This window comes from Pongo pygmaeus, chromosome 13 (assembly GCF_028885625.2).
Source record: "Pongo pygmaeus isolate AG05252 chromosome 13, NHGRI_mPonPyg2-v2.0_pri, whole genome shotgun sequence".
NCBI lineage: Eukaryota > Metazoa > Chordata > Mammalia > Primates > Hominidae > Pongo > Pongo pygmaeus.
The window spans coordinates 118,552,339-118,567,930 of NC_072386.2; the positions used below are offsets into that span (position 1 = coordinate 118,552,339).

General features: G+C 57.0%; 1 protein-coding gene across 3 annotated transcripts in view; it reads right to left on the minus strand.

The window, feature by feature from the left end:
- AK1 (adenylate kinase 1) overlaps positions 1 to 15,592 on the minus strand; it is a 20,677-nt gene continuing 5,085 nt past the window's right edge. Inside the window, exons 1-7 of one of the 3 annotated variants that reach the window (XM_054501402.2) lie at positions 11,085 to 11,213; positions 8,066 to 8,104; positions 6,481 to 6,516; positions 6,145 to 6,308; positions 5,281 to 5,397; positions 1,820 to 2,011; positions 1 to 1,577 (exon numbers count right to left, since the gene is read on the minus strand). In XM_054501402.2, the coding sequence (XP_054357377.1) occupies positions 1,509 to 1,577; positions 1,820 to 2,011; positions 5,281 to 5,397; positions 6,145 to 6,308; positions 6,481 to 6,516; positions 8,066 to 8,072 (585 nt within the window). In that variant the 5' untranslated portion in view covers positions 8,073 to 8,104; positions 11,085 to 11,213 and the 3' untranslated portion in view covers positions 1 to 1,508. Of the gene's footprint in view, positions 1,578 to 1,819; positions 2,012 to 5,280; positions 5,398 to 6,144; positions 6,309 to 6,480; positions 6,517 to 6,848; positions 7,022 to 8,065; positions 8,105 to 11,084; positions 11,214 to 15,592 lie in introns of those variants that run through there. The other 2 variants (XM_054501401.2, XM_054501400.2) reach the window with 2 other exon arrangements.

Here is a 15,592-nt window from a genome sequence, read left to right on the forward strand (position 1 = left end):
TTTTATAACTTAAAATCGTTTATTTTAAAGGAAACTTTAAATAACCAATGGAAACGAAAAACCAGCCCCACTTGCCATTAACAGCCCCAACTGTTCATTCGGGCAGATTTCATTCGGGCAGGTGGGGTCCACAGAGGCCCTCTTGGCTTTAAAGGGAGCCCAGCTTGGGCCAGATCAGGTGTTAAGGACACGTGAGCACCAAATTGAGCCTTTCTCAGTGATGAGGTCAAAAAATGAAAGCGCGCAGGAAGGGTTCTCCCCAGGGGATTCTGGGGTGTCCCCAAGTCATCCGGGGCCCTGCACGCTTCGAGCCAGGCTGTTCTGGTCTCCAGCCCTCATGGCCGTGGCAATGGACAGAGTACACTCCTCACTCAGTGTGTTCTCCTCCTGACCTTGAGGTGGGGGTGAGAGGGACTTTGAGTCTGTTTTAGAATTGGAAATGGCTCAGAGAGGGTGGGCTGTGTCCAGGGCCACACAGGGGGAGGTCCTTCAGGTCTCACCCCTGACCATGACTCCCCCAATTCAATTTCTTTTCTTTTTTTTTTTTTTTTTTTTTTTGAGACGGAGTCTTGCTCTGTCACCCCAGGCTGGAGTGCAGTGGCGCAATCTTGGCTCAATCGGGTTCAAGCGATTCTCCTGCCTCAGCCTCATGAGTAGCTGGGAATACAGGCACATGCCACCATGCCTGTCAAATTTTTGTATTTTTAGTAGATAAGGGGTTTTGCCATGTTGGCCAGGCTGCTCTCAAACTCCTGACCTCAGGTGATCCTCCTGCCTCAGCTTCCCAAAGTGCTGGGATTACAGGCATGAGCCACCTCGTTGGGTCTCCCCCATTCAATTTCAGTGACATGACTCCCCACCCACCCATGCCATTGAGATGCCCTTTTCAGACCCTCAGAGCCTCTTGCGTCAAGGAAGCCAATTCACTGCCCACTGGGCCGGCTGGCGTGGGCCGCCCCAACTGCCCAGGAAGCCCCACTCAGCCCATGACCTTGCTGCTTGCAGTCCAGGCCCCGGCAAGGGCCAGGCATGGAACATATGCTCAGAGCAATGGGGGTCAGGGCCAAGGCCACAGAGCAAGATGCAGAGGAGCCCAGGCTGGGACCGGACATGAGCCCCTCGGAGCAGGGGCCCCGCCACTCAGCGCCGGGTCCTCAGGCCAGACATGCCCTGTGCGAGGAAGGGCCCTGGGCCCCCCACCAGAGCTAGAGGAGGGGTGGCTGGCAAAGGGAGGCTGAGGAGGAATGGAGGGTTGAGGCGCTGGGGACTCCTGGCCAGGTGGGTACAAGCACATGAATCAACTCCAACTGGAAGCAGAGAAAAAGCAGTAAAACCAAATGTCCTTAGAAATTCCTTTAGTGCTCAGCTGTCCATGAAAACAGGATAAGCGGCTTCCTCCATCTGTGCTCAGCCAGGCAGGGTGGAGGCGCTGTGCTCAGGCCAGGAGGACCTCAAATCAGGACAGGGGTGGGGCGGGGCTCTGAGCTGGGGAAGCGGCTCCAGCGTTGCTACTTTAGGGCGTCCAGGTGGGTGCAGACCTGGGAGAAGACACTGTCCACGGAGCCCTCGGCGTTGACCTGTGGGGAGATGGGCCGTGAGGGCTGAGTCACTAGGTGGAGTGGGGTGGGCCTCACCATGGCAGGCCCCAGAGGCCAGGCCTGCCTCCCCCAGCCCAACCTAATTGACAGCAGCCCCTCATTGAACCAGTGGGGAAACCAACGCCCAGAGAGGGGCTGGCCTGAGGCCACACAGTGAGCTGAGGCTGAGCCACATAGGAACCCGTTTTTCCTGGAGCTCCCCCTGGGCCCGCGGGGCCCACCTTGCGCACAATGCCACGTTTCTCATAGAAAGCGATGACGGGTTCTGTGGCCTTGTAATAGGTCTGCAGCCGCTTTTTGATGGTCTCCTCATTGTCGTCCACACGCCCGCTGGTCTCTCCACGTTTCAAGAGCCGCTGGGTCATGGTCTCAGGGCCTGCGTCCACATACAGCAGCAGTGTGGGCTGTCCAATCTGCAGGCGGGCACCATGTCACAGGGACCCCATTCCTGCCCCCTAGGGCCATCTCCTCCCCATCTTCCCATCTATGAAGCCCCAATAGATACCCCCTCAGACCTTCAATCCCTTCCCCAAGGCAGCCTGAAAGACCTTCCTAAAACCAATCTTTCCTGCCACTCCCCTGCTCAGACCTATACCATGGCTCCCCAGTGCCCTCAGGAGAAAGTCCACACTACTTGCCAGACTTAGAGAGCCTGACTCTGTCTGTTCTAGGCTCTCATCAACCTCCTTCCATGCCAGACCTGTGCTCATGCTGTTCCCTCTGCTAGGAGCCCTCTCCCCCGAGCCTGATCCTAACTCGCCTTCACCTCAATACCAAGCATCAGGTTTCAGCTCGAAGCTTGCTTCTTCAGGGCAGTCTTTCTGATGCCACCCCCTGCCCCCCAGTACTCCCCGCCCCCTGCAACAGGCTCTTCCAGTGCCTTTATCTTTCCTTGAGCAGGTCTTCCAAGGGCCCCTGAGGGCAGGGAGGCACCTGTCTCACAATTTTGGGGTCCTTTGACAAAGGAACAAGGGATGAGGGAAGGGGTGAGCGGCTGCTGAGTTCTGGGGAGTTCTGAGCAATGTCTGTGTCCATTGGAACAGCATGTCATCCATGTCATCCATGGGACGCCTTGGAAAGGCAAGAGGAATAAGGTTCTGCAGCCCCTGCCTCACTGAATCCGGCCACCACAGCTGCCTGGCTGGGAGGGCAGAGCCACCCCAGAGTCACCCATGACTGCCACAGCTTTAGGAATGGGATTGGGACCTTCAAGCCCTGTCTCCTGCTTCCAGCTGCCTGGGCCAGCCCCCAAGGGTTTCAGCACAGCTTTGGCCTTGGACCCCTGTCAAAGCCTTGGGGCGCTGCCTCTCAGGTCAGGCTGTTTCGTCCCTCTGTCCAGCTGTGTGACCAAGAGGCTTGTCCAAGGCCACACAGCTGGACAGAGGCGAGAAGCAGCCTGACCTCCGGCGTCAGACTGACCTGGACCCAGGCTCACGCCTGCCTCCGTCCAGCTGTGTGACCTGGGGCAAGCTCTTTGTCCTTGCCTGTGATACCCATCCTAATGCTCATCCCTAGCTCCTGCGTAGTTAAGGATTCAGGGTGACAGCGTCAGCTGCCTTCAGGGAGATGACCCGCACCACCCAGCAGCTGCTTCTATCTTGCAGATTACCATGGGGGCAAAGGCTGGGCCTGGATGCAGCAGTCTGACCTCAACTTCAAGGCCACCCACCCCCCCGTCATCATCCATCAGCTGCTGAGCTCCTCCAGGGCACAGACTCACAGTCTCTTGTTCATCTGGGTCTCCAGGACCAAGCACAGTAGGCTCTTTACACACCCCCAGCAGAGGTGGTAAATCTGGGAGAGCCAGCTCAGCCTCTGGGCTTGAGATTCTGGCTGTGGGGCCTCAGTCTCCCTGTCAGGACAATGGACATTTAGCCCGGGGAGTCCATAACGGGCACTGCCAGTCTCCAGAAAAGCTCTGGGTGTGAGCCAGCCACACTTCCAGGCTGACCCTCCCTCCTTCGGTGAAGCCCTGGCGCCCCCTGGTGTCCAGAGCCAAGAAGACCAGCTGCCCGGACACCTGGAGGCCACAGCAGGGATGGGACCAGGGCTGAGCCTGCGGCCCTCAGCGGCACCTACAACGGTTCTGGAAGGGTGGGGACTTTTTTTTTTTTTCTTTTTTTGAGATGGAGTCTCATTCTGTCATTCAGGCTTGACTGCAGTGGCGTGATCTTGGCTCACTGCAACCTCCGTCCAGCCGGGTTCAAGTGATTCTCATGTCTCAGCCTCCTGAGTAGCTGGGATTACAGGCGCCTGCCACCACGCCTGGCTAATTTTTGTATTTTTAGTACATGAGTTTTCGCCATGTTGGCCAGGCTGGTTTTGAACTCCTGACCTCAAGTGATCCGCCCTCTTTGGCCTCCCAAAGTGCTAGGATCTCAGGCGTTAGCCACCGCACCCGGCCGACTTTCATTAACTCTATTTTCTAGATGTGGCCCTGAGGGTCACAGGTGATACCACACAGATGGTATGTGTGAGCCAGGCCAGGACATCCTTCAGAACTGTGGCACCTGACATAGGGTCAGGGGTCTGAGGTCTGAAGGAATCCAGCTAACCCCCATTTCAGATAGGGAAGGTGAGGGGCAGAGTGGGGAAGACACTTTCCTGAGGTCTTGCAGCCACTCATGCAGCCACTCAGAGATCAGAAAATATGGCCTCCTACCCCCAGATGAGGTTGGAAGCTACGGAAGCCCAGAAGGCCCCACGGAGACGGGGCATGGGAATGGGGCATGGGGATAGGAGTCTTATCCTGCCCTAGCCCACCGGGATGCTGGTTAGGCTCCCCCTAGCCCTTGCCGACCTCTCCCTCCTAGGCCTTGCAGTCCTGTTTGTTTCTCCCATACAGCCTTGTGACACCGAGGTAAAAGTGTATGTGTGTGCACAGGGCCATGTGTGCTGCGTCCATGTCATGCATGTGCAGGAGTGCAGCATCCACTGCCGTGTGTGTGCATGCGTGCACACGCCCCTGGCCTTGTGTGTATGAACTTGTGGGCCTTGTGCACGTGTATGTGCAAGTGTCCACCTGTGTGCGTGTGGGGGGTGCCCCGTCCTGGGGAAGGTGTGTCTGCAGGACGCTCGTGCTAGGAAGCTCAGGGCCATCATTTTCCAGGCCTACTCTTTCCAGCCAGGATCCTCATGACCCCTGGAAGGAGACTGATGTCCCTCCATGGCATTTGCAGCCTCCAGCCAGGCTGGAACCTCCCTTGTCGCCCTGCCCACATATTCTGTTCTCCCCACACTGGCCTGGCCTTTCCAGCCCTGCCAATTCTGTTCCCTGCCTCTCTGTGTGTTTATGGGGAGCCAAGGCCCACACTTGAAGGGCGCATCCTCTCCAGGCCACACTGCCCCTTAAGGCAGCTGTGACCTGGTACTCCCACTCCCTGTATTTTGCAGATGGGAAAACTGAGGTTCAGGAGGCAGAATGACTGGCCCAAGATCTCAAGCCGTTGAGCTGGAATCTGAGCCCAGGTTTGGCAACTCCCCCACCTGGCGCTTCTCCTTCTACACATTTTCTTCTACACTTCCAGAAAGTCTTCCTGGTTTTCCTCCTCACCCACACTCCATGAATCAGCCTCTGCTCAGAACTCTGACCTGCATCACAGCCCCCGCGGGCCCGCCCATAGGGATGGGAGTCTTATCCTGCCCCAGCCCACCAGAATCCCCACTTGGGTCAGTGCCTTACCCGTCGCTCAAACTCTTCTCCTTGCTGCACCTCCCGCGGGTAGCCATCAATCAGGAAGCCTTTGGAAGTATCGACTTTGGCCACCATGGCATCCCGGAGCATGTCCAACACTGTCTCCTGGGGCACAGCAAAGGAGGAAGGGGCCATGAGCCTCTCTTCCCCATCCCTTCTCCCAGCCTCTGTTCGCGCTGCTCCTGCCACCTGAAATGCCCTCTCCCCAACACAAATGTCCCAAACAAGCCTCCCCCTCCAGGAAGCCTCCTTGGAATTGTGGAGACCTGAACTGAGTGAAAGAATGAATGAATGATGCATTCACTCAACAGTATTCACTGAGCCCCTCCTTCCAGCCAGGTGCTATCCTGGGTCCCAAGGACACGGCCATGGACCAGTTAGGCCTTCCCTGCCCTGGGGAGCTCAGGGGCTGGTGAGGGGACAGACACATTCCACAGATGATTTCTCCATTTCCAAGCATGGCACAGGTTGTACGGGCAGAGAAGTGGGGCTTCTGGAGTAGAAAATTGGGGGGGGTCTTAGGCCAAATCTGGGGCGTTAGGGAAGTCTGAAAGCTGAAGAGGAAAGAATATTCCAGGCTGGAAGGAGTATGGCTAGTTTGAGGGGACAGAGGCCAGGGTGGCTGAAGGATGGAGGGAAGGGGGAGACGGGGGGGCAGGGCAGAGTCCTGCAAGGTCTTGGGAGCTTCTGGAAGGAACTTTCGGTCCAGGGCAATGGGGAACCACAGAAAGGTTTGGAGCCGGGGGCGGTTACGGTCAGCTTTGCCTGTGTGTCGTGGGCTTTGCTGCTGGTGGGACACCCACTCAGGGCTACTGTCATCCCCTGCCCCTCACCCCGCCAGGGCCCACTCACCAGCGGAACCAGCTGCCCCTTTTCCATGATTTCCGACAGCTTCTTGCCCCTGGCCGAGCCTGAGCTGACCTCGGCCCGCAGGAGGTCCCCGGTGGAGAGGTGTGTGTAGCCATACTTCTGCACGATCTTCTCACACTGGGTGCCCTTCCCTGAGCCAGGCCCACCTGCAAACGCCCGCCCATTCATAAACCCCGAGACACAGGGACCCAGGAGGGACAGGGGCTGCCAGGGTCTCCCAGAGAGGGAGGGGCAGAGCCCAGGGTGCAGCCCCAGGCCCGGGCTCCCTCCAGCGCCAGTGAAGACCCTTGCTGCACCGCCCACCTGCCCGCAACTCACCCACCACAAAGATGATCTTGGTTTTCTTCAGCTTCTCTGCAGGAGAGAAAAGGGGAGCAGGGCTCAGTCACTCGCTGGACCCACAGCCAGAGGCACCTCTGGAGTCCCAGGCCTGTGCTGGGCCCCAGGCGGAGGGACAGACACTGCTGGCGCGCCTGTCAGGGAGGCAGACAAGTCACAGCCCAGAGTCAGCAGGGATGTGATGAGCTCGGGGCCTGGGAGAGGTCAGGGAAGGGAGGGCGCTCCAGGCAGCCAGATGGGCAGAAGCAAAAGCCTAAAGGCTAAGTACTCTCCGCAGAGCCAGTAGGCTGGGCCGCCAGCCCTCATGGCGCCTCCCTGTGGGTGCCTGGACCCCAGGGGCCGGTCACCTCTGGCCCTCAGATCGTCTTCTCTGCGGGGGTCACTCGAGGAGCAGCAGCCCATGGTCCCGTCCTGCTGTGTCTCCTATGTGCCCTGCCCTTCCCCTCTCAGGCCCTGGGTCGGCCCATCACCCGCCTCCCCCGGCAGTGCCAATGTGGGCTTAGCAACCACAACAGATGTTGCCATGGAGACGGTTGCCGGGGTGGAGGGCTGTGGTGGGCATGTGGAACTCTTGCCCAGAGAGGGCGGCGAGCTTGGCTCCAACCTCTGTCTCGTCCTGCCTGCTGTTAGATCCCAGCAAGGCCACAGCCCCACTGGGCAGAGGGAAACTGAGCTAGAGAGAGGCAGGGCCTGCTCAAGGGATGTCAGAACCAAAACCGGAACCCAAGCTCCCCCCTGGGCTTTCAGGCTCCCCCACTTCCCAGGGAAATAGAGGACCAGGCTGTATCCCACCTTGCTGTGTGACTTAGGAAAGGCCTGCCCCTCTCTGGTTCTCTGCCCCTTCCCCAGGGAGGAGGTGGGCTGGGCGGCTCCCAGGGGCCCTCCCAGCCATGAGGCTGGAGCTCTACAGGAGCTGTCAAGAAGGGCTCCTCCTGTGGGCTCCTGTCCCGGGGGTGGGGTGGCCGCAGCCCTGTGGCTGTTGATATTTGGAGCTCAGGCAGAGCAGCAGCAGCAGCAGGCCCGCTGAGCGTCTTTAAGAGCTGCCCAGGCCAAGGCACAGTGCCAGGGACTGGACGGATGGTGCTGCCAGCAGCTGAGGGCAGGCCCGTCCTGGACTCTCTGCCTGCCTGTGTCTCCCTCTAAGTCCCAGCCCATAGGAACCAGGAGGGTCCAAGACTTCCTCAAGGCCCACCCTCACTGGATGATAGGGAAACTGACTCCCAGAGAGGTACGGGGACTTGCCTTGTCCTCATTAGACCTGGTGTTTTGTGTATCTGTGGCCTCTCCATGGGGCAGGGTCTCAGCTCTATAAATCCAGCACAGGGGGTGTGCGCTGGGGCCCTCAGGAGCCTTGGGGAGGCCTCGTCACTTCTAAAATTAATCTTGGAGCTGGCACATTCCGTGAGAGGCCAGAGGAGGATACTGGAGGCTCCCAGCCAGGCCCCCTCTGGCAGCCCCAGAGCCTCCTCCAACCCCTCCCAGAATGTCTCCCTGAGAGCGCACCCCCTTAATAGTCAGGCACACTGAGGCCCAGGCAATGGGCAAAAGGAGAGGAGGCTCATACCTTCCATCCTGCCGAGGTCCCGGGAGCTGCGTCAGTGCTCTGCAAGACAAGGGCACAGGTTGGGGAGGGATTTTCCTCCTCACCCTGACTCACCTTCCGCTAAGCCACACCCAAGGCAACTGGTGTGTGCCAGGGCCGACATGCAGTCTGAGGGCAGAGGGGGCTGCTGGGGGCAGGGAAGGCCCAGGACCCCTTCCCTGAGAAAGCCACCTTGGGCAAGTGACCTTGGAAAAGTCACCTTTCCTCTCTGGCCTCCATGGCCTCACCTGTCACAGAAGGGCAGTAGCCCCCTCCCATCCACCTGGGTTCCCGCTGGAGGGGCTGGGACGGTGAGGATGGCACCGAGGGACATAAACAGCAGCCACACAACTGCAGAGCTGCTCCCCTCGAAACTCCCAGAAAACAGGGCGCAAGGCCAAGCGTCTGCCCAGACACCTTGACAACGCTCCCCAGGGCCAGAGGGAAGCTGCCAGGAGGCGGGAGGTGGCCAGGAACTATGTGTGTCTGGGATGAGGTTTGGATGGGGATCCTCTAAGGGACAGAGGCCTGGGGTGGAGGAATCTACAGGAGCCGCTCGCATGAACACAGCCCTTCACAGTTGTCAAAGTGAGGCGGTCCCAGGCTCTTCACCTCTACAGGCCCAGCACCCAGCCCCACGCATGGCCCCTGTACCCCCACCCTTTGAGGACCTGGCTTTACTGCCCCCACCTTGCCTTCAGCCTGCCCATGAGCCCAGTCATGCCTGCGACCCCACCTTGTGCTACCACAGCCCCCAGGACCTCCCCCACCTCCCCCCCCAATCTCAGAACTGCCCTCTGGACAACTTTGGCCTCCACTTCTTCACTCCCAGCCACCAGCCCTCCCCAAGGCCACTCGTGACCACCACAGCCACACTCCCCTCCAGCCTTGACCTCCAGCCAGCGACCCCACCCGCACCGGGACCTCCACCCAAGGCACCCACAGCACCCCCTCTACTTGGCTTCAGGCTCCAAGGACCCCCATCCCTGTGCAGGCAGCCCAGGCCTCTCTCTCCAGCCCCAGACATCCATGTCCCCCAGACAGGCCCCAGAAGCCCCACAGGCTTCTCAGGCTCTGAACAGCCCTCCCCAAGTCCCAGCTCCAGGCCCCTATGGCCAAGCCACAGGCTGAGTCAGTGTGAAGGCTCCCCTCTCCTCTCCACAGCCCTGCACACCCACTGCCCAAGCCTCCCCTCCCCAGGCTCTCTCCGTCTGTCTCCTCACCACTATGTCCTGTGCTAAGTAAGGGGCCTGGGCCACTGCCCCCGCCTCTACATGGGCCTTGAAGCCTCCACACCCTGCCAGGCAATTTGCAGGATTTTCTCTGGCAAGTATCAGACCACATCACACACCCGCTTACAACCTTGCATGTGTGGCCCTCTCGGCTCCCAGACAAAGCCTGGGCCCCTTGACATAGTGGATGGGTCCCAGTGAGCTGACCTCTGCTGCCCTCTGCAACCCTATCAGCTGCCACTGGCAGATGTTGTACCCAATGCCTGGATGCCTTTCCCCACCTTGCTATTGTGTGGGACTCAGCTCAGGTGCCGCCTCCTTCAGGAAGCCTTCCTGGACTCTGCCTTCCACTCCCACACTGGCAGGTGCCTCCTGGAAACCTGCCCTGCACTGCACAACCACGCTGTACTGGGCCCCTCTTCTGTGCTGAGGGCCTGGGGTCCCATTGACTGGGCCTGGCATGGGCTGAGCGCAGGGCTGGGGAGCCTCGTTCCATCCTCACTGCCATCTTGGGAGGAAACTGAGGCATGGGGAGGCGGACAGACTGGTTCGAGGGCCGGCTAGGGTCCAACTCAGCCCTGAGTTTCTGCTACTCTGGGCCTGGCACCCAGTAGGAGCTGAAGTGGCTTTGCTGATGCCCCTGCTGCACCAGGCAGGAGTGGCAGCCACTTTTCCTGCTGAGTGTGCTTCAGCGGGGGTAGGAGCTGCCAGGTGCCCCTCAGCAGCTGCCCATGGGAGGGGGAGCGCCCTGGGCCAGGGACAACCACAGTGAAGCCCTGAGAAGTGGCCTCGACCCCGCCCTGCCCCACCCCCCTCCTGGTAATCTAAGCCCCTCCGCCCTGCTGGCACCTGCCACTTCCTTGATCCAAAATAACTTGGGTTGTTAGGAGGCCTCACAGAGGACAGGGGTCTAGGATGGAGTTGGGTTACGGGCTAAGCACCCAGGCCTTATAAGGCCCCTGGGTCAAGGCCCCAGCAACTCCTAATATGACTGGATGGTCTGCTAAGGGGCCTGTGGGGCCAAAGCCCAGAGGGACGGTGACTTAACCCCAATCACAAGGCAAGGCCAAGGCAAGCCCAGGTCTCCCAGCTTCTGACCCAACCTAGTCGGTTCCCAGTGGGTGGCAACTGACTAGGGTTCGAATCCCAGCTCTATCACTCAGCTGTGTGACCTTGGGCAGTTGGTGTCCCCTCTCTGGGCCTGTCCTGCTGCTGCTGAGGAGTAGCAGGTGGCCACTGAGCAGTGCTGTGGGAAGGCCCCAAGCACTGGCCCTGGGGCTCCGGTCAGGAGGCTAGGGCAAGCTCTGAGCATCCAGGGGGTGTTCTCCAATGCAACCAGCACTAGAAGTGGCGTGACACGATAGCCCTACGGAGCACAGAGGCTGCCCCTGTCCAGGTCCTCTGGGGCAGGGAGCCAGGCCACAGCTCTCCCTCTCTGGGCCCCAGCTGGGACATGCCAAGGGCAGTGACCTGGAGCCCCAGGAGTGCCAGCCGGAACAAAGGGGTGACTATCTCGGAGACTGGAATGGGCTGCAACACACACAAACGCACACGCACACACACGCACGGATCCACAAAGGTACAGGCAGGGAGGCACAGATCCCCAGCGCCCGGGGAACACAGCCACGCAAACACACACGGATCACAACCACGGACACACAGCCGCACAGCCCCCAGGGAGCCCCGCACCAGCACGCCCCCGCCCTCCCTCGGTGCCGCTGCCCCTCCCCGCGGAGGCGCCCCCCAGACACGCGCGGGCACGCACTGACCTGGGGAGGGGTGCGGGTGGGCGCCGGGGCCAGTGCGTGCCCTGCCCGTCCTCGAGGCCGCCGGCAAAGGCGACTATTTATAAGGCTGTCAGCGCGCGGCATGCCGGGAGCCGGCGTTCCCGAAGGCAGGGAGGGCGGGAAGGAGGGAGGGAGAGCGGACCAGGGACCGGCAAGCGGGGCGGGACCGAGCCCGAGCCCGGGTGCGCGGCGACACCGCACCCGGCACCGTGTGCCCCGCACCGTGCACCCCCAGGTGGCTGTGCCCACACACGCGAACTACACTTTACAGTTTGCCAAGAGTTTCCCAATGCGGTACCCCCACTGTGCTCAAGGTACACTCCAGGGTACAAGGCCAGGCTTTCCCTATGATAGCTGGAGAAACTGAGGCTCAGAGAAGAGCGGCTCTTTGCGCAACATCCCACAGTGCATTGGTGCCAGAGAGAGGCCAGACCAGGGAGCGAGGGGACTGAGGCATGGACTCAGGGGCTTTGCTGGCCACAGTCCCCAAGCCCGCCCTCAGAGCCTGCCCAGAGGCCCTGGCCGAGACCCACCTGGGATTCCTCTTCCCCTGTTGGGAGGGACCCTTCGAGCTCCTCTGGGACTGGAACCCGCCAGGACCCCAAAGACCACCCAGTAAGGTAGAAGATTATAGAAAACCAGCCCTGCTCCCCTGGAGCTGCCGGGCAGCTCACTCATCCCAATGAGTGAGCGCTAGGGTGTGGGACATTCAGAAGGCTGTGGATAGCCAGAGAGGGGATTTGCGGTCTTGATAAGAAGAATAGCTCCCATAATGAGCACTCACTGTGCTAAGCAGCAGACTCCAGCCGCATTTGTGACTCCTTAGACACAGCAGAGCAACGGGAGGCGAGCATGTCAAATACCTTGCGCGAGGTTCCCTGGTAGAAAGCCACGTGTTTATCCAGCGTTTTGCAGGGAGACTGGCACATAGTAGTAGGTGCTCAGTGATGTAGCCGGTCAGGAATGGGAGCCCAGGCAGCAGCCCCAGATGGTGAGGTGGGTTGAATTTGGAATTTGTATTATAGGCCCTAGGGAGCCATAGAAGGTATTTGAGCAAGAGAGTGAGACTACCAGGAGACTGAGACCACCTTCAGTGGTGGTGCCTTAGCAACCACAGCAGCCAGGAGGCCTGGGTCTCTGCTACCTGTGATGTCAGATAAGTCCTTACTTCTTGGGACCTTAGTTTCCCCATCTGTTCCGGGGGCAGGTGCAGTGGGGTCAGAGGTTCAGCTTTAGAAGCTGTTTGAAAGTCCCTCTCAAGGGTGTGTGCATTGGCACCTTTGGGGAAAGCAATTGACAAAGTAAATCAAAATTTCAAATGGACCGGGCATGATGGTCACTCCTGTTAACCCCAGCACTTCAGGAGGACGAGGTGGGAGGATCACTTGAGCTCACTTGAGCCCAGGAATTCTGAGACCAGCCTGGGAAACACAACGAGATCCCGTTTCTAAAAATAAAACACACACAAACACACACACACACACACACACATACACACACACACTCTCTCTCTCTTCAAATGCGCTCTTCTACTTTAAGAAATTTGTTTCAAGGAAACATGTGGGCACAAATTTGCATAGGAGGGTTTTAAAGTGCCAGCAGGGACTCACTGGGATGATGGCACAGCCAGGGTGGGTGAGGAGTTGGCAACTTTCCCATAGGGTCTGAGTGAGAAAGGAAGTCCAAGTTGTTTGTGGTTAATGGGACAAGAGGCTTCAGACACCCATAGCATTGGTAAGAAACAGGCAAAAAGGCTGGGCGTGTTGGCTCACGCCTGTAATCCCAGCACTTTGGGAGCCTGAGGCGGGTGGATCACCTGAGGTCAGGAGTTCGAGACCAGCCTGGTCAACGTGGTGAAACCCCATCTCTACTAAAAATATAAAAATTAACCGGGCGTGGTGGTGCATGCCTGCAGTCCCAGCTACTAGGGAGGCTGAGGCAGGAGAATAGCTTGAACCCAGGCGGCGGAGGTTGCGGTGAGCCGAGATCATGCCATTGCACTCCAGACTGGGCAACAGGGCAACAAGAGCGAAACTCTGTCTCAAAAAAAAAAAAGAAAAAGAAATAGGCAAAAAGCCCCACTGCACTCTTCTGATCCCACCTGCATAAAAATGACTTGAGGCTGGGAGTGGTGGCTCACGCCTGTAATCCCAGTACTTTGGGAGGCCGACACAGGAGGATCACTTGAGGCCAGGAGTTCAAGACAGCCTGGGCAACATAGTGAGACACAGTCTCTATTTTTTTTGTTTTTTTTTTGAGACGGAATCTCACCCTGTCTCCCAGACTGGAGTGCAATGGTGTGATCTCGGGTCACTGCAACCTCCATCTCCCGGGTTCAAGCGATTCTCCTGCCTCAGCCTCCTGAGTAGCTAGGATTACAGCCATGCACCACCACACCCAGCTAACTTTTTGTATTTTTAGTAGAGACGGGGTTTCACCATGTTGGCCAGGCTGGTCTCAAATTCCTGACCTCATGATCCACCCGCCTCGGCCTCCCAAAGTGCTGGGATCACAGGCATGAGCCACCATGCCCGGCCTCTATTTTTTTTTTAATAAAAGAAGTAAATTTAAAAAAGACTCTCAACATGCAAATGTGTGTGTGTGTGTGTGTGTAAAATATATTCTCAGACTTTTTTTTTTTGCATCTTAACTCTACAAAGTTAAAATTACATTGTCTTACAATCAAACTGACAACATCTTAGAGTGGGTGAAATGAAACAGGACAGAGAGGGCAGGTGTGTGCCTATGACCACCTGGCTGGAGATGACACTTCCACTTCCTACTTAAAGGCTTCCCCAGGCTTTTCTTTTTTTTTTTTTTTTTGAGATGGAATTTCGCTCTTGTGGCCAAGGCTGGAATATAATGGCGTGATCTCCATTCGCCACAACCTCTGCCTCCCGGGTTCAAGCAATTCTCCTACCTCAGCCTTCCTGAGTAGCTGGGATTACAGGCATGTGCCACCACGCTTGGCTAATTTTGTATTTTTAGTAGAGATGGGGTTCCTCCATGTCGGTCAGGCTGGTCTGGAACTCCCGACCTCAGATGATCTGCCGGCCTCGGCCTCCCAAAGTGCTGGGATTACAGGCATGAGCCACCGCGCCCAGCCGGCATTTTATTATTATTATTATTTTATTTTATTTTATTTTATTTTATTTTATTTATTTTTTGAGACGGATACTTGCTCTGTTGCCCAGGCTGGAGTGCAGTGGCACAATCTTGGCTCACTGCAACCTCCGCCTCCTGGGCTCAAGCGATGATCTCAAGACCCCCCAGTAGCTGGGACTACAGGCACGTGCCACCACGCCCGGCTAAGTTTTGTATTTTTAGTAGAGACAGGGTTTCACCATATTGGCCAGGTTGGTCTCAAACTCCTGACCTCAAGTGATCCGCCTCGGCCTCCCAAAGTGCTGGGATTACAGGTGCGAGCCACTGCGCCCAGCCCCCCAGGCTTTTTTTTTTTAAAGAGACAGGGTCTCACTTTGTTGCCCAGGCTGGAGTGCTATGTCGAAATTATAGCTCACCGCAGCCTAAAATTCCTGGGCTCCAGCAATCCTCCTGCCTTGGCTTCCCAAAGCGCTGAGATTACAGGTGTGCACCACAGTGCCCAGCCACCCAAGCATTTTTGTTTTTCCATACAACAAGTGTCTATTACTTTATATATATTAAAAAACAACTTTAACATGGATAAATCTTGGGGACATTATGTAAGTGAAATAAGCCCGTCACAAAAAGGAAAATACCATATGATTACTTTACCCTGAAGTATCTAAAGAAGTCAAACTCATAGAAAAAAGTAGAATGGTGGTTGCCAGGCACTGGGGAGAATGAGGAAGGGAGAATTGCTGTTTAATGGGTAGAGTCTCAGATCTGCAAAATGACAAAGTTTTGGAGCTCTGCTATACAATAGTGTGAAAATTGTTAAGGTGATTAATTTTATGTTACATGTTTTTTACCACAATTTTTTAAATAAAATAATTTTTTAAATTAAAAAATCAATTTAAAGTATCTGTTTTATTTGCATGTGAACTATGGATTTTCTACCAATTCTGGAATATTAACGCTTCAGAATTTTATTTCCCAGGTATAACCTAAAGAAAGAAAAAAAAGAGAGGGAGAGAAAAACTGGAAGAGTGAAAGAAAAAAGAATTGCATGAAGCCCGGGCGCCGTGACTCACATCTGTAATCCCAGCACTTTGGGAGGCTGAGGCAGGAGGATCACTTGAGCCCAGGAGTTTGAGACCAGCCTGGGCAACATAGCAAGACCCTGTCTCTACCAAAAAAAAAAAAAAGTTTTAATTATCCAAGTATGGTGGTGCCTGCCTGTAGTCCCAGCTACTCGGGAGGCTGAGGCGGGAGGATTGCTCAAGTGCAGGAGGTCAAGGCTACAGTAAACCGTGATCACACCAGTGTACTCCAGCCTGAGCCACAGAGCATGACCGTGTCTCAGAAAAAGAAAAAATTGCATGGAGGAAAGATCTGGAAGATTATAC